The 16,961-nt window shown below is 40.0% G+C and overlaps 3 protein-coding genes across 3 annotated transcripts; 1 reads left to right on the top strand and 2 right to left on the bottom strand.

Annotated features, from left to right (window-relative positions):
• Window positions 1–6,046: 6,046 nt before the first annotated feature.
• On the bottom strand, window positions 6,047–6,769 carry LOC126721555 (uncharacterized). Its single transcript, XM_050424606.1, has one exon. The coding sequence runs from the start codon at window positions 6,767–6,769 to the stop codon at window positions 6,047–6,049; it is 723 nt and encodes a 240-aa protein (XP_050280563.1).
• Window positions 6,770–6,778: 9 nt separating this feature from the next.
• LOC126721554 (uncharacterized) lies at window positions 6,779–7,390 on the bottom strand. Its single transcript, XM_050424605.1, has one exon. The coding sequence runs from the start codon at window positions 7,388–7,390 to the stop codon at window positions 6,779–6,781; it is 612 nt and encodes a 203-aa protein (XP_050280562.1).
• A 3,327-nt stretch (window positions 7,391–10,717) lies between these two features.
• LOC126720866 (uncharacterized) lies at window positions 10,718–12,342 on the top strand. Its single transcript, XM_050423706.1, has 2 exons — window positions 10,718–11,041; window positions 11,697–12,342. Exons 1-2 carry the CDS (start codon window positions 10,773–10,775, stop codon window positions 12,127–12,129), a joined length of 702 nt encoding a protein of 233 aa, XP_050279663.1. The 5' UTR covers window positions 10,718–10,772; the 3' UTR covers window positions 12,130–12,342.
• The last annotated feature ends 4,619 nt before the right edge of the window (window positions 12,343–16,961 follow it).

Below are 16,961 nucleotides of genomic sequence, written 5' to 3'. Positions count from 1 at the left end.
ATCTCCACAACCAGCGCCTCCCAACGCTGCTGAGCAGAAAAGGCGCAGAGAACAGAAGGGCAAGGAGGTGGCAAATACGAGCAAGTCTCGTCTCACTCGAGAGGAGGATGTCCAACGAGCTGCAAAGCAGCAGAAAACTAAGCACCAAGCCACGCGGGGCCAAGAGAAATCTGATTCCCCACATCCTGAGCCGCAAGCATGGCTGCTAGCACCTATGCACGGTGGGGAGCCCCTGCGAGATGATGCCTCTATAAGGGACTTTAACGGCGGCATAGGGTGTCACGTAGCCTCGGCCATAGAGGAAGCCTTATTGCTCCCGAAAGACATGGCCGAAATAAAGAATATGAGGAAGAATGAACTTGTCCTCAACACCAAACGATATTTGGGCATGGTAAGAAGCTATCTCTTCTCCTTTTTCATTCTATGACTGTTACTCACTAATATGCACTTTTCATTGACTATAGTGGTAACCCCCTTTTTTTTTTTTACAGATCATCCAGAATACTTTCAAGTTAGATGAGATGCTCAATGCCTGTTCCGATCAGCTGGATGGTGAAAGGAAAAGACGGGCAACGGCTGTACAGACCTTGTCCAAATCTAAACAGGACTTGGCTGACGCCAGGAAAAAACTACAGGTCGAAGAGCAAGCTCGCAAAAGCGCCGAGTCGGAATTAAATGGCTACCAGAAGTAGGCCGAGGACTAAGCAAGGCTTCTGCGCGAGGCGAATGCCGAGCTAAAGAAGACTCAGGAGCAAGTTCTTGCTCTTAAGAAGCACCTGGAGGAAACTCAGAAGCTAAGGGAGCGAGCTGAAAAGTTCAAAGAGCAAGTCGAGAAAGCGAAAATCAACGCCGAACAGGCAATGAACGAAGCTGAGCAGAGAGGCTACGAAGTTGGTATAGCTGAAACTGAGAAGGCTTTGAGAGCCGAGGTTCCGGAGGTATGCCGTATCTACTGCGCAAGAACTTGGAGCGAGGCTCTTAACCGTGCTGGGGTTGAAGCCTCATCTGAGTTACGTAGGCCAGAGAACGTATTCTATCCCGAGGCGATACGCCCCTCAGTTCTTCAACCCCATCAGGCTGATGCTCCTTCTCCAGTTATTAACCTAAACGAAGAGGTTTTGCCTCGCAATTCTCCTCCTCGCAGCCAACCGGAACCAGCTAAAGAGGGACTTGCCCCTCCAGGAGCTTCCCCAGACAAGACCACCACCGCTTTGGAGGCAGAGACGGCCTCCCAGGGTTTTCAACGGGAATTGGACTCCACAGTTCTACCAACTGGGGGCATTACCAAAGCCAAAGATGGAATCACAACTTCGGAGGCAGACCTTCCCGCCAGCCAGAACCCACAGATCCAGTTGAAATTAAAAAAGTAGAACCTGTTTTGTAACTTAATTAGACACTTAGTAGAGGGCTTCCTTGCTTACTTTCTTATCGCTCTTGCGGCTCTATGTTATCTTTGCATTCGTTCACTTTGTCATTGTAATTTTGGATGGGTTCATTTCAACCACCTTCTTGGTTGTACGCCAACTTGCGTCCAAAGATCTCCCTCTGACTCCTCAATGAATGTTACAGGGCATTATTTCCCGTCCAGTTTATGATTAAAAAATCTATCACAACCTTGTTACTGTTCGATAATTCAATACACAACATAGAAGGTTAATTTTTACCAAGTTTACGGTCCGAGGATCTGGCATAACTTAGTTTCTGTTTAACAGTTCAATACAAATCATAGGATGTTAATTTCCACTAAGTTTGCGATCCGAGGACCTGGCATAGCTTAGTTTCTATTTAACATTTCAATATAAATCATAGGATGCTAATTTCCACTAAGTTTACGATCCGAGGACCGGGCATAACTTAGTTTCTGTTTAACAATTCAATATAAATCATAGAACGTTAATTTCCACTAAGTTTGCGATCCGAGGACCTGACATAGCTTAGTTTCTGTTTAACATTTCAATATAAATCATAGGATGCTAATTTCCACTAAGTTTGCGATCCGAGGACCGGGCATAACTTAGTTTCTGTTTAACAATTCAATATAAATCATAGGACGTTAATTTCCACTAAGTTTACGATCCGAGGACCTGGCATAGCTTAGTTTCTGTTTAACATTTCAATATAAATCATAGGATGCTAATTTTCACTAAGTTTGCGATCCGAGAACCGGGCATAACTTAGTTTCTGTTTAATAATTCAATATAAATCATAGGACATTAATTTCCACTAAGTTTGCGATCCGAGGACCTGGCATAGCTTAGTTTCTGTTTAACATTTCAATATAAATCATAGGATGCTAATTTCCACTAAGTTTGCGATCTGAGGACCGGGCATAACTTAGTTTCTATTTAACAATTCAATATAAATCATAGGACGTTGATTTCCACTAAGTTTGCGATCCGAGGACCTGGCATAGCTTAGTTTTTGTTTAACATTTCAATATAAATCATAGGACGTTAATTTCCACTAAGTTTGCGATCCGAGGACCTGGCATAGCTTAGTTTCTGTTTAACATTTCAATATAAATCATAAGATGCAGGAGTACAGGATGTATGGTTGACGTAAGTTAAAAGAAAGTATTTGAATTGAAACACTTTTATTAATAATAATACCTCTTGAGATTATTTACATTCCAAGGATGGAGTACAGGCTTTTCATCTAGGTCCTCTAGATAGTAGGCTCCTATTCCTGTTACAGAAGTGATCCGATATGGCCCCTCCCAATTGGGTCCCAGTTTTCCCCAATTTGGATTCTTAGTGGCCCCCAGGACTTTCCTCAGCACCAGATCTCCTATGGCTAACGGCCTCATCCTCACATTGCTATCATAGCCCTGCTTGAGTTTATGTTGGTAGTAAGCTAGTCGAACCATCGCGCTCTCCCTTCGTTCTTCAATCAGGTCCAAGCTTTTCTCCAAAATCGCATCGTTGCTACCCGCAGAAAATGTATTGGTCCTTAACGTTGGGAATCCAGTTTCCAGGGGAATGACGGCCTCGACCCCATAGGTCATGGAAAAGGGAGTTTCCCCCGTCGAACGTCGGGATGTTGTTCGATACGTCCAAAGCACATGTGGCAATTCTTCCACCCATTTTCCTTTCGCGTCATCCAGTCTCTTCTTAAGCCCATTGACTATTACTTTGTTAACAGCTTCCGCCTGCCCATTGCCTTATGGATAAGCCGGAGTGGAATATCTATTTCTTATTCCCAATTCTGAACAATATTCCCTAAAGGCATTGCTATCGAATTGGAGTCCATTATCTGAGACAAGAGTTCGGGGAACTCCAAATCGTGTAACAATGTTCCTCCAAACAAACTTCTTCACATCTACGTCCCTGATGTTTGCCAAGGGCTCAGCTTCCACCCATTTAGTGAAGTAGTCTGTGCCGACCAGCAGATACTTCTTGTTTCCTATGGCTTTAGGAAAAGGGCCGACAATGTCCAACCCCCACTGCGCAAAAGGCCAAGGGCTAGAGAGAGGGTTAAGAACTCCTCCCGGTTGGTGGATATTCGGAGCATATCTTTGACACTGATCGCATTTTTTAACGTACTCCTGCGCTTCCCTCCGCATACTGGGCCACCAATAACCTTGTTTGAGGGCTCGACATGATAGGGACCTTCCCCCCGTATGGCTCCCACAGATGCCCTCATGCAATTTCTCCAGTATCAATTCTGCTGTCTCAGGTGGCACAAAGAGCAGGTACGGCCCAGAGAAGGACCGTTTGTATAACTTTTTATCCTCGGATAACCAATACCGAGGAGCCCTCCTTCGTATTTTCTCAGCCTCCACCTTATCGTCGAGCAATACGTCACTTTCAAGGAATTTTAATATGAGATCCATCCAACTTGACGACGGATTAGTTTGTCTGATTTGGCAAACCTCATTTTCTGGTGAGGTAGGGGTACACAGGTCTTCGACGATAATCATCCGAGGAAAATTTCTTACTGAGGAGGTGGCAAGGGTCGCCAAGGAATCAGTGTGGGTATTTTCACCTCGAGGAATGTGCAACAAGTCAAAAGACTCGAACTTCGTTCGTAGACGCCTAACCTGGTCCAGATACCCTTGCATCCTCGGGTCTCGAGCCTCCAATTCTCCTTTCACCTGACCGACTACCAATCTCGAGTCCGAGAATAACTTCACTGCCTTTCCGCCCATTTTATGGACCATACCCATTCCCATTATCAAAGCTTCGTATTTTGATTCATTGTTAGTAGCTGAGAACCCTAGTCTTAACGACTTCTCGATGAGGACCTCTTCGGGGGATATCAACACCAATCCCAATCCTGCTCCCCGCTGGTTTGCAGCCCCATTTACGTACACCTTCCACAAAGACTCTCCTTGTGCGGATATTAGGCCAACCGATTTTTCATCCATGTGATCTCGATTCCTATTAACTTCCTCGGGGCACTCAACGAATTTAGCCACCAGATCGGCAAGGACTTGACCTTTTACAGAGGTGCGAGGCATGTATTTGATATCAAAAGCGCCCAGAATCGTGCCCCACTTGGCAATTCTTCCGGTGTAATCAGCACTTCTGAGTATGGACTTAAGAGGCAGTTGGGTCAAGACAACCACAGTGTGGGCTTGAAAATAGTGCGGAAGTTTGCGTGTTGCATAAACTACCGCCAGTATAGCCTTTTCTAACGACAAATATCTCACCTCGGCTTCATGGAGGGATTTACTTACATAATAAACCGGCCTTTGGACGCCATTGTGTTCTCGTATCAAGACGAAACTAACTGCATGAGGGGCTACCACCAAATAAGCATACAACACCTCATCCACTTCAGGGCTAGACATGATAGGCGGCCTGGACAAGTAATTTTTCAACTGCTGGAACGCTTCAGCACACTCCGCTGTCCATTCAAATCCTTGCCACTTATGTAATAGGCGGAAAAAAGGACGACACCTCTCAGCCGACCTGGAGATGAACCGATTCAGCACGGCAGTCATCCCCGTCAGTTTCTGCACCTCTTTTGGATTCCGAGGTGCTTGCAAATCATTAATGGCCTTAATCTGGTCTGGATTCACCTCAATTCCTCTATGGGTCACCATGTACCCCAAGAATTTCCCGGAACCTACACCAAAGGAGCACTTCGAAGCATTCAAGCGCAACTTGTGTTTTCTCAGTATCCCGAAGATACTCGTGAGGTCTTCCACGTGTTCGGACACTACTTTACTTTTCACAACCATATCATCGATATAAACTTCAATACTTCTACCCAGTTGTGGTTCAAACATTTTCGTCATCATGCTTTGGTAGGTAGATCCAGCGTTTTTCAAGCCGAAGGGCATCACCTTGTAATGGTAATTCCTAATCGGGGTCACAAAAGCAGTCTTTTCCTGATCGTCGGCGGCCAGCGGTATTTGGTGATACCCTTGAAAGGCATCCAAGAAACTCATCCTAGGGTGACCCACGGTCGCATCCACCAACTGGTCGATCTTCGGCATAGGAAATGGATCTTTGGGGCAGGCCTTATTAAGATCCGTGAAGTCCACGCACACCCGCCATTTTTCTGTCTTCTTTTTTACTACCACCGTATTGGCCAACCATTGAGGGTAAAAAACTTCCTTGATAGCCCCAGCTTGTTTGAGCTTGGCAACTTCGCTTCTAACCGCCTCGGCATGCTCCTTCGATGGTCGCCGAGGAGGTTGTCTCCTGGGCATAACGGCAGGGTTCACGTTGAGTCGGTGACAAATGAAATTCGGGTCCACCCCTGGGGCTTCATACGGGTCTCATGCAAAAACGTCCACATTGGCTCGGAGGAATTCTAGCAAACTCACTTTCTCTTGCAAAGGAAATTTGGCCCCAACCTGGAAGAATTTTTCTGGATCATCAGCAACAACTACCTTCTCCAAATCTTCACACTCTACCCCATTGGCTGGCACGTCTAAGCTTGATACTGGGGACTTTAATTGCTATAACTCATTGTCGGCCGTAGCCGAGGTTTCTGCTTTTGGCCGATGTTGTATAGCCGCTACTAGGCACTGCCGAGCAGCCGCCTGACTCCCTACTATTTCCAGCACTTGGTCTCCGGATGCGTACTTCACCTTCTAATGTAGAGTGGACGAAACCGCTTTAAGGGTGTGAAGCCAAGGTCTGCCCACAATAGCCGTGTACGGAGAAAAAACATCCACGACAATAAAGTCCACCTCCACTACATCCGTACCTGACTGCACGGGCAGCCTGATTAGCCCCATGGGAGTGACCAACCTTCCCTCAAAACTTACTAGAGGGGAATTATAGGTCGTTAAGTCCTCTGGTTTCAAACCTAGCCCTTTGTACAAATCTGAATACATCACATCCACAGCGCTTCCCTGATCAACCATCACTCTTCTGACATCGTACCCGCTAATCCTCAACGTTACCACCAAGGCATCCTCATGGGGCTGTATGGTCCCAACCATATCCTCATCTGAAAAGCCCAAAATCAGGGGGACACGCCTCTTGGCTCTCTTCAATGCCTGAGAGTGATCCTTAGCTGGGGAGCGGGACACCGACAACACTCTGGAGGGGCAAGATCCAGTCCTTCTCGGGGCCGCAAAGATAACGTTAATCGTACCCAGGGGGAGCCTTAATGAAGCGTCCCCACGCACCTCGGAACCTGCTTGGCTCGCCCTTCCACTAGAGTAATGCAAGAGTTGCTTTAATTTCCCTTCATGGACCAACTGTTCCAAATGGTCCCATAAATTCCTGCAGTTGTCCGTCGTGTGCCTATGATCCTGATGATAATGGCAATACAAACTCGGGTTGCGTTTTCTAGGCTCTCCCGCCATCTTGTTCGGTCATTTGAAGAATGGCTCGTTCTTTATCTTCTCCAAAACCTGCTGAACGGGCTCCCGAAATACTGCATTAACAACCTGGGCGTCCGCCGAGCCCGACTGCCCAACAAAGTCCCGCCTTGGTCGGCTGTTATTATAACGGTCCGACCTGAAATCCCTCCTCTCCTGAGGGATCACCTTGGCCTTTCCTTTCCCCTGAAGTTGATCTTCCTCTACCCTTCTGTACTTATCTATTATGTCCATCAGCTGGCGCACACTAGTGACAGGTTTACCGGTCAAGGATTTCCTCAAATCGTGATCAGCTAGGAGGCCAGCTTTGAAAGTGGTTATAGCCACGGGATCATTCTTTCCCTCTATTTCGTTAAACATTTCCCAGTACCTATCCGAGTAACTCTTGAGAGTTTCGCCCTCTCGCATAGACAAAGTCAACAAGGATCCCAAAGGCCGAGGAGTCCTGCTGCATGTAATAAAACGAGCACCAAAAGCCCGAGTCAGTGTTTTGAAAGATCCAACAGAATTGGCCCTTAAGCCATTGAACCACCTCATCGCCGTCAGACCCAAACTTGATGGAAAAATCTTGCACATCAAAGCATCATCCCTGGAGTGAATAGCCATCTTCTGGCTGTAATAGCTTACATGTTCCACCGGATCTGAATGGCCATCATACAGAGAGAACGTAGGCTGATGGAATCGCCGAGGATGGGTAGCATCGTCTATGTTTCTCGTAAAGGGCGACTTGGAAATTTGACTCAAGGCTTTGTTCATGGCATCGTTTTCCAAGCCCCTGCTAGTTGGACTTCTACGCTTACGTCGATGGCGGTGCTCCTCTTCATAGGAGAAAGTCTCGCTTGGCGAAGTTCTCGACCTCCGCCTATAACTAGTTCCATCCGACTCCTCAGATGATGGCTCGGAGCAAGGTGGGGAACGCTCCCGCCGTGCATGGCGCAACTCTCTCTTCAAATCCGCAATCTCACGTTGCAGATTCCCATCATGCTTCGCGTGGGATACGCGACTCTTCCCACGAGAGTGGCTCCTGGTTGTATGGGTTGTACATACGCTCCCTTCATGGCCTTCTCTTCATTCAGGACTCCTTCAAGGACCACCGTGTTGAGAGCCCCTTGACTCCGCCTGGTGCAGGTTGACATCCTACTGATGCGGTCCCGTCGCGGGGTGATGTGGACCCACTTCCTCCATCAGAAACGTTGTTCCAGAAGTCCTTTAAGCTAACACAAGCTCTTCCCACAAACGGCGCCAATTGTAAGGACTCGATTCGTAACGACCCGTAACAGTGTTGGGTTCGTACGTAAAAAGGCCCAAACAATATGATTTGTAGAGCGTGGGTGTAAAGAACTAGGTTAACTTTTGTATAATCAAAGGTTTTACTCCCACGTATATAGAAAGTCTTAAGTTGGTACAACGATTGTTCCCTTTGGTAATCGGTACAGTTCTTTTTCTCTCTTTTTGCCCTTCTTCTTTTGTCTGTGTTTTTCTTTTTTTTTTTTTCCTTTTTCTGTTTCGATCCCCCTCTTGTATGTTCTTCTTTCAGTTTATATACCACCCTTTGCCTTCCATCCTCACCGCACACGTGTAGATTGGGTTCGGAAGATTTCTTTCTGTCCCATCCAGCACCTCCTGGAACTTCCTATGGGCAGCTGTAAGGCTGCCTCCTTACTGTTCAGGTATCACCTCCACATTAATGCGGCCAGAGAGTTGGTTGAGAAGTCATTAATGCAGAGGCAGCTATGGTTATAGATATTTGTTTATCTTTTCCCTTTTACCCTTGGTCTGTGATCCTATCCGCATTGGTGACATAATTCTAAGGCTCGGCTGCCACAAGACTGTGCCCTGTTCGTCCTCGGACGCAAAGTGCTGAGGAGTATGGCGTCCTCGGACGAATACAGCACCTCACCCCCGTGATATTGACTACCACCCCCTTCAGTAATTACCTTATGACTGGACTTGGCCTCTTTGGACGGATATGAATCCTCGGATGGGCCACAGGCCCAACAATCCTGACCTTAATGGGCCTATTGATCGAACGGCCCCTACAAGTGTATTTTAAGAAATTTGACTTAAAAATTATTTAATTACACCTTCTTCTTTTTTTACTCTACTAAATTGTGGATGCATATTCATGATTTTATTCCTAAATGGTCACCAAACTAATGAAAAGTAATACTTATTACATTCCAATTTAATGTATTCCTTGTAATACTTATTTCTATTCTCATGTAATAATCATTACAGTGGACCAAACGTGCCCTAATTAAACTACAAAACCCTAAACGACATAATGTATGCTTAAACCTTAATTACTTGAAAGCATATATTTTAGATATATATATGGTAATAATTTTGCAACAGCACAACATATAAAAGAAAATTACAAATTCTATGATATCTAGACAAACATTAAAATTAATATAAACGAATATTTTCGTAAGCAATAGTTATGGGATAAAATTTAATTAAAAAAAAAAAAACACAATGAATGATTATGTTTGATAACAGTTTTTGTTCTCTATTTTCAAAAACTTGTTTTTGGGAATATAAAGAAAAAAAAAACAATTTTCTTGTATTTTTGAAATCAAAAACATGTTTCATTAGTTGAAATTGAAAAATAGTATTTTGAAGAAAAAAATAGAAAATATTTTAATATGTTGTTACTAGGATTTGAACTATAATGCTAACACATTAAATAAGACAGATTCATTAAATTAAATACGTGTTTTCATCGACTTTTGAAAATTAGAAACTGAAAACAGTCTTTTACATGTTTTTAGTTTCCTTTACAAAATGAGTTTTGAGAACAATTTTTGTTTTCTGTCCATTTTGAGTTGCCAAACAAATTTTTAGTCTCAAAAATAAAAAATTGTTTTTGGAAACAGAATATAAGGAAAAAAAAAAAAAACAATTACCAAACATTGTATAAGTTTAATTAATATAAATATAAGTAATAAAAATTAATATAAAAATATTATTTTTGCAATTGCTCCATGAGTCATGGTAAAATAGAACCCGACCCGACCCTATGGAAGTACAAAGTATAAAGGGCCCCCGTTTATGTCGTCATCTTCGTAATGCCCACTATTATGCACAAAGTACAAAAAGAAAAAGTTAAATGAAACTTATACGTAATTTGGAACAGTTGCGAGGTATTATGGATTCGATGCCGAAATTGAGATAACCTTTCGACCACGTGCACTCATATGAGCCTTTCGCACATAAATGCCACTACAACATCCTATAGCCACATAACATAAAAGTGCCATTTTCTCACCAAATTCTAGCTGCGGCTTTGGACATGTTTCTTAATAGGAAAGATATTAGGATATATTTTAGTATTAAAATTCTATAAATAAATTTTTCGAATTTTCTTATGTTTGATAGCAGTAAATAAAATGGGTTAAGGAAAATTAATTTTGATAAATGAAAACTTATGATTTAATTTTAAGAAGTTATTTTTACCTAAAAATTTTCAAAAAATAATTCTATCTCACACCACATAAAATAAGAGAGTAAAGATTCATGTTTTCAAACTTATTTTTAATGTTGTTACCAAATACAAAATAATGAAATATTTTTCTAGAAAATGTTTTATAAAAAATGACTCATTTTTTCTTAATTTTTTTGAAAAATAACTCTATCTTACACCACGTAGAACAATAGAATGACGATTTACATTTTTAAACTTATTTTTACTCTTAGTTATCAAATACAATAAAATTAGATATTTTTCTAACAAATGACTATTTTTTAGAAAATGTTAATGTAAAAATAAACAGAGAAATTTGTAGTTTTAATTGCAATCTCCTAGAAGGTGGTATGCAATGGATATGAGATGGGATATACCATGCTCTATATATTTCTACACGTTATCTTAACAAGTCGACATGTATAAAATAAGTGGCTATAAAACATTCATATTCTCTTTAAAAGCAACCATTCGTTTCATCTGCATTTATTTTTGTAGGCCACAATTAAGTATTCCAATTCCATGGCTGCTTTCAACTTGTTCAAGCTTTCAATCCTCTTGAGCGTCCTCTTAAATTCACACTTTGGTCTTTGTTCAGAGACTAGTAATAAGCAGATAAGCAAAGGGGTATCATCACCACCGACATGTAGCCGCATAGAGTGCCCCAGCTATGATGTGATTCATGTTGGCAACAGCTATGAAATTCGTCGCTATAACTCCACGGTGTGGGCGTCAACCTCTCCCATTCAAGACATTTCTCTGGTTGAAGCTACCAGAACTGGCTTCTTACAGTAAGTTTTGATTATATTAATTCCAGCTTGTCTGTTAGCTTCTTGCATTAGAATCATTTTCCTATATAACTTTATTCATTAGGTGACTCCATTGAATTAATTGCATCAGACATGGTAAGTATTTTGTTGACTTGTTCACCTAACAAAGTTGTTATAAAAGTATGATCAACTAATTTGGTTTAGGACATGAATTTAGAAACAGCACTGGAGCTGTTGTCATTTGAGCAGTTATGACTATAACTACTAAGGACTAATGACATGTATACTGTACTGAAACATGTTCCTGGTCCTGGCAATTTTTTCGTTTCCGTTTAAACCTGTTCTTACAAAGATTCACCACTAGTTCAACCTGTCCTCGTCTAATTTGCATTACTTTGTCCTTTGCAAAAGTCTCTGAATAGAGGCTTAAGCTTAAAAATTAGGTAATCAACATTTACATAACCGGCTTCCATTAACCTCGAACTAGTGAGAAGAGATTTGTTTAGGCTTTTACCATGGACCATTGTTCCTTAAATTGCTCTCATTGTATTCAATTATCTCCATATTGTTGTTCCCCCCCCCCCCCCCCCCCCCCCCAAAAAAAAAAAAAAAACTCCATATTGTTATATCAGATTAGGAAATTGAGGTCTTGTTTCTTGTTTCTGTCTTCTGGCAGGCTATTTGACTATATTCAAGGAAAGAACAATTATGAAGAGAAGATAGAGATGACAGCCCCAGTGCTCTCTGAAGTCTCGCCTAGTGATGGACCTTTATGTGAGTCCTCATTTGTTGTTAGCTTTTATGTACCAAAAGTTAACCAAGCAAACCCACCTCCAGCCAAAGGTCTTCAAGTCCAAAGGTGGAATCCTGTGTATGCAGCAGTGAGACAATTCAGTGGATTTGTTGCTGACTCAGATGTTGGAGTGGAAGCTGCTGCCTTGCAAGCCAGCCTTGTTGACACGGTTTGGTCTGCTGCCATTGAGAAAAGCCATGGAGCTGATCACTCATCAGTCTACACCATCGCACAGTACAATTCCCCATTTGAATTTGATGATAGGGTGAATGAGATATGGATGTTGTTTGATATGGAAGATGATTTTACAAAGTAAGGAGAATGTCTGAAAAGATGAAAGACTCTGCTAATTACATCAATTTGAAGAGATGTACTCTTATGTAGAGAAAAAATGGTTAAGCTTAATGTGGGAACTCAATATGCTAAATATCTTTACTTTTCTGTAAGGATAAATCTTGTGTATGCCTTGATGACAAGTTACTCAAGTTGTGTCTGATATATTGAATAAATTAACTTACTTTTTATGATAGTTCTGAATTTTATTTTCATTCGAGTTACCCGGATTCTTCCATGCAAAACAATAAGATTCGAGTTGCAAGCATCTAATTTATTCTGCATGGCAGTTGGGCAGTTGTAACTCATGAATTCATAGTAAAGTTTACTATATCGTGGACCATAAAGACATTTTAGCAAACCAATGCAAACCTTTTTTTTATATTAAAAAATTTTATTCATACAACACAATGAAGCAACAAATATTCAAATACAAGCAGCACTAGCTGCAGACCTGCCTTAACAGGCAACAAACTGCTTCTATACATTCAAGATTCAAACACAGAGAAGAGAATTCTCCACAAGGAACTTCTATACATTCAAGTTCACATCTTGAACTACTACCCTCGAGTCAGTTTTGCAATTCACACAGTGAATTCTTAAGTTTCTTTCGATCCCCACATGGTAAACTGCTTCCCATGCTTACTTGCAGATAACTTTCTGCAGATTTTTGCCTTTCAGTTTTTTCACTTGAACTCCTCATTTCAGGTGCTAATCTGTCTGGTTGCAAGGCATCTATTCAAAACTGCCATATTCTTCTGGAAATAGGAAAACCAACATAGATGTGATCTTAAGACATTATCCCTGTACAGAAATACATAACCAATCTCCTTGATATCCCCACTTGGCCAATCTTTCTCTGTTCAATTATCTGCCTTTCATAGCTAGCTGACAGATATAAGCATGCTTTACTATGCGTTCAGATCATCTCATCAACTCCACTTATCATCTCATCAATTGCTCTATGACCTTTTTCTCAACAAGATCAAGTGAGTTGAAGAGTCTCTGCGCAGGTGCTAGGGATGATAAGATTCTCAAGCACTAAAGCATCATCAGTTGTGTGTAAGGCACCAGAAACTGGAACCGATCAGCCGAGATTGGAATTGGAGATGGAGAGATCAACATATCACACCTGGTTTTAGCAGCATTTACAGGAGTAACAGGACTCCCAATTTAATCTTCTCGAGATGAGAAAAACAAAACGGGAGTAACACTAATAGGAGTTTTGGGATTCCCAATTTGTTGTTGCTGAGAAGAAGAGTAAGGAAAGAAACATCTCTTCATCACAGTCATTTAGATCGTCGAAAAATATTCCCCCAAAACCGCCTCTCACCTTGGTACTGCATATACCGTTAGTAGTCAATACAGGGCCTGACTGTCAAATATTCAATAAGTTTCACATGTAAGATAAATAGACCCAAATTAGTTGTAGAAGATCACTATTATCCTATTCAACCAATGAAAACATACAACCAAGAAAGAAAAATGGAGTAAACAAGCCTGCTCTCTGATTGGCACCAATATAGAGACAAAACCAAAAAGCATCAAGTCTGTTGATGAGGAGGGTGATATAAAGACTATGTTAACCATGAAAAAAAGAATTTTGCAGATCATTTTAATTTTGAAATTAAAGCCTCCAAGGACAGACCAAGCTAGAGTTATCAATGTCCAATGTTTAGGTCACTTTGAATTTGGTACGTCCAAAATTGGCCAGTGCAACCTGCCCCATAAAGGGTTAGGAAACCTGATCCAGAGCCAGAAATAACAAGATAATAAAACTCACTTTAGATTCCTAAATAACTCAAGAGATGAGATGAATGTAAACTCACAAATTTTATAAGAACCCATTATTCAAAATGTTAGTTATGTTTCATAATGTAAATCAAAAAGAATCTAATCCTTACAGTTACACATTCCTATCATCAACAAATTTGTGTTATTTGATGACCAAGACAACCAAACCTAATGCAATAAGTAACAACAACACAGAAATTATCAGAAATCTAATAGGCACTATGTTAGATTTCCATAAAGTGATGCATATTTGAAGTTAGAATTTGATGGGTTTTCTAAAAAAAAAAAAAAACCCATTTTGGTGAGTGAATTATGGTACTGTTGGTGTAGTGTGCGTGTCAGCGTGTGCGTGTGTTGTAATAAGAATAAGAATTAGCGCATAGACATCAAAATTCGAATTTTCTTATCTCTGACCCCCATCTGAAAAGTGGGGGTCTCTTTAATTCTCTCCAATTGCTGCGTGACCTTTTTCTGAACAAGATCAAGTGAGTTGAAGAGCCTCTGAGCAGGTGTTAGGGTTAGGGACGATGAAGAATTTGATTTCATCATAACAGAGCGAATGATGTGGATAAGATTCTGAAGCACTACATCATCATCAGTCGTGTACGGCACCCGAAACTTGAACCGATCAGCAGAAGAGATTGGAGAGATGGAGAAATTAGGGTTCATGATTTTAGGAGCATTAAGAGGAGTTAATGGAGTCCCAATTTGAATCTGTTGTTCTCGAGATGAGAAAAACGAAACAGGAAGAACGCTCGTCGGACTCCCAATTTGTTGTTGTTGTTCTTCTTCTTCTTCTTGAGATGGAGAAGGAGAAGTGTAAATGAAAAATGAAAGAGGAGCCCCAGTGATTCGAGAAGCCATGGATGAAGAATGTCAATTCAAATTTCAAACCCCAAACGCAGAGAGAGAGAGAGTGTAGAAAGAAAGGGTTTATGCGTTGGAGTGAGAGTGAGTTAAATAGGGGCAGAACGCAGAAGGCGGTTTACGGTTAGCGTTTGCGTTAAGCTTAAGCTGAACCCCGCGTTTGCGTTAAGCTAACGCGTTATTCTTAAACGATACCGTTTTTTTTTTTTTTCCCCCAAAAAAAATTTATTTATATATATTAACTGTTATTTTCTAGATTCTAAAATAAATAAATAAATATAAATTCTACACCATTTTCAATTAATTAAAATTTTTAAAAAAAAAAACGTAAAAATTGTGTGTGTACTAAAAGGTGAATTTTTATAAGGTTTGATGGTTTTTGTATTTTTTTGAAATTGTTGTAATATGGAATAGAAAATTAATAAATAATAATATTATAATATGAAAGTTTGGAAGAACTACAAATTGATGTGGCATTATATTATGAATTAAAAATCAAATATTTTTTTTTATTTTATATTTACAAAATATAAATTAGACAGAGAAACTAAAAATTTTCAAATTTCATAATGGATTGAACACTAAAACAGCAAAACTAGGGGCATTTTCATCATTGGCCTAAAGAGCAACGAACAGTAACCTTGTGTTTTTTTTATAAAACGGGATCCCTAGGATGCCAATTGTCATTCCATAGAAAAATTGTCACTTTGCCCTACTTTATTTCCAATCACATGTCTAGTGTCTTGCCCTAGTTTTTCTATTGTGCATTTCCACAAAAATAGGAATTAATATTTTTCTTTGACAAATAAATAGGCATTAATAATAAACCTTTAATACACCATTTTTTTTTTTTTTTGAAAACTTTTAATACACCATTTTGATTGCTCTCTTTGGTAATATGAATAGGTTGGCCCAAGATTTTTTTTTTTTTTTTTTTTTGAGATAATTACATCATGTTATTAACTCTGTAATTCGAAATCTTTCTTCTTTGACCCTCAAGTACTTTTTTTTTTTTAATGCCAGAAAAAAGAGGGGCAGGGGCGACTATTGTGACTCATCCCTATAGGCGTGACCATAAGGGTACCCCCCTACTAGAGAATGTTGGATTGAGCATGAGCGGTGCTAGATGTATATCAAGGGGTTCATTTGAACTCCCTGACTTTTTATTAAAAAAAAATATATTATATATACATATAATATTTTTTTTACTTACTTAATTTATCATTAAAAATATTTTTGCACATCGTGGCTTAAATCTTGCGCACCCTGATCACATATTAACTTTACTATGTTTTTTTTTCCTCAAATCACTAACTTTATAACAAAAAATTATTATAACATGATAACAATACATATACTTGTATCAAACCCTATGTATTTCCTAATTATTAAATTATATTAAGTTATATAATGTTTACACTATATATGCATATATTCACACACATCACAATTCACACAAATTACTTTATAACAAAATAATAATAATAATGCACATATCATATACATACGCATAACTAACTGTTGATGCTCATTTTTGGCAAAAGGATCCAATGGCAGAAGAAGCCCAACAATATGAAAGAGAGAGAAAAAAGAAAATAGCAAAGTAAAGACCACTGGGCCAGAATGGCAGGAATAATGGTCCACAAGCCTACAAAATAGTAAAAAAGGTCCTAAAGAAAGCAAATGGGTCCAAGGGAGCCCCAAAAAATGAAGTAGTAAGCCCATGAGAATCATAAGAATTAAGAAATAGAAAGAAATCAAAAACAGGTCGGAAGAGCCCAAAGAAACGAATTAGTAAATGGGATCAATTCAAAGGCCAATGAATCCAAAGGTAAAGGATGTGGTAATTGGGCCGAGGAAGCCCAAAAGATTTAGTAAAAGTGATGTGCATTGATAATAGCTTAATTTCGCATGTTTATATCATTGTTAGAAAGCATTATCATACTTATTTTGAGGTAATTCATGCATTTTATATTTGGTTTTCTTCCATGACAGTTAGTTTTATTTTATTTGTCTAGCTTAATGTTTAGTATTTTATTCTTGTGTTTTCTTTCAATTACTATGAGTAGCTAAATTTATAATTAAGGTTGTGAATGAAACATTGTTGAGGATTATCAGTATTATTTATGTGATTTGATTTTTCCCACAATAGTT

The sequence above is a fragment of the Quercus robur genome, chromosome 4, assembly GCF_932294415.1.
Source record: "Quercus robur chromosome 4, dhQueRobu3.1, whole genome shotgun sequence".
Classification (NCBI taxonomy): Eukaryota; Viridiplantae; Streptophyta; class Magnoliopsida; order Fagales; family Fagaceae; genus Quercus; species Quercus robur.
The sequence above is the reverse complement of the archived record's forward strand: the minus strand, read 5'-3'. Positions and strand labels throughout refer to the sequence as shown.

Coding starts and splice junctions, on each gene's coding strand:
- LOC126720866 (XM_050423706.1), top strand. CDS start 10,773: ATGGCTGCTTTCAACTTGTTCAAGCTTTCAATCCTCTTGAGCGTCCTC. Junction 11,042..11,696: donor ACCAGAACTGGCTTCTTACA/GTAAGTTTTGAT, acceptor GTCTTCTGGCAG/GCTATTTGACTATATTCAAG.
- LOC126721555 (XM_050424606.1), bottom strand. CDS start 6,769: ATGGCGGGAGAGCCTAGAAAACGCAACCCGAGTTTGTATTGCCATTAT.
- LOC126721554 (XM_050424605.1), bottom strand. CDS start 7,390: ATGGCTATTCACTCCAGGGATGATGCTTTGATGTGCAAGATTTTTCCA.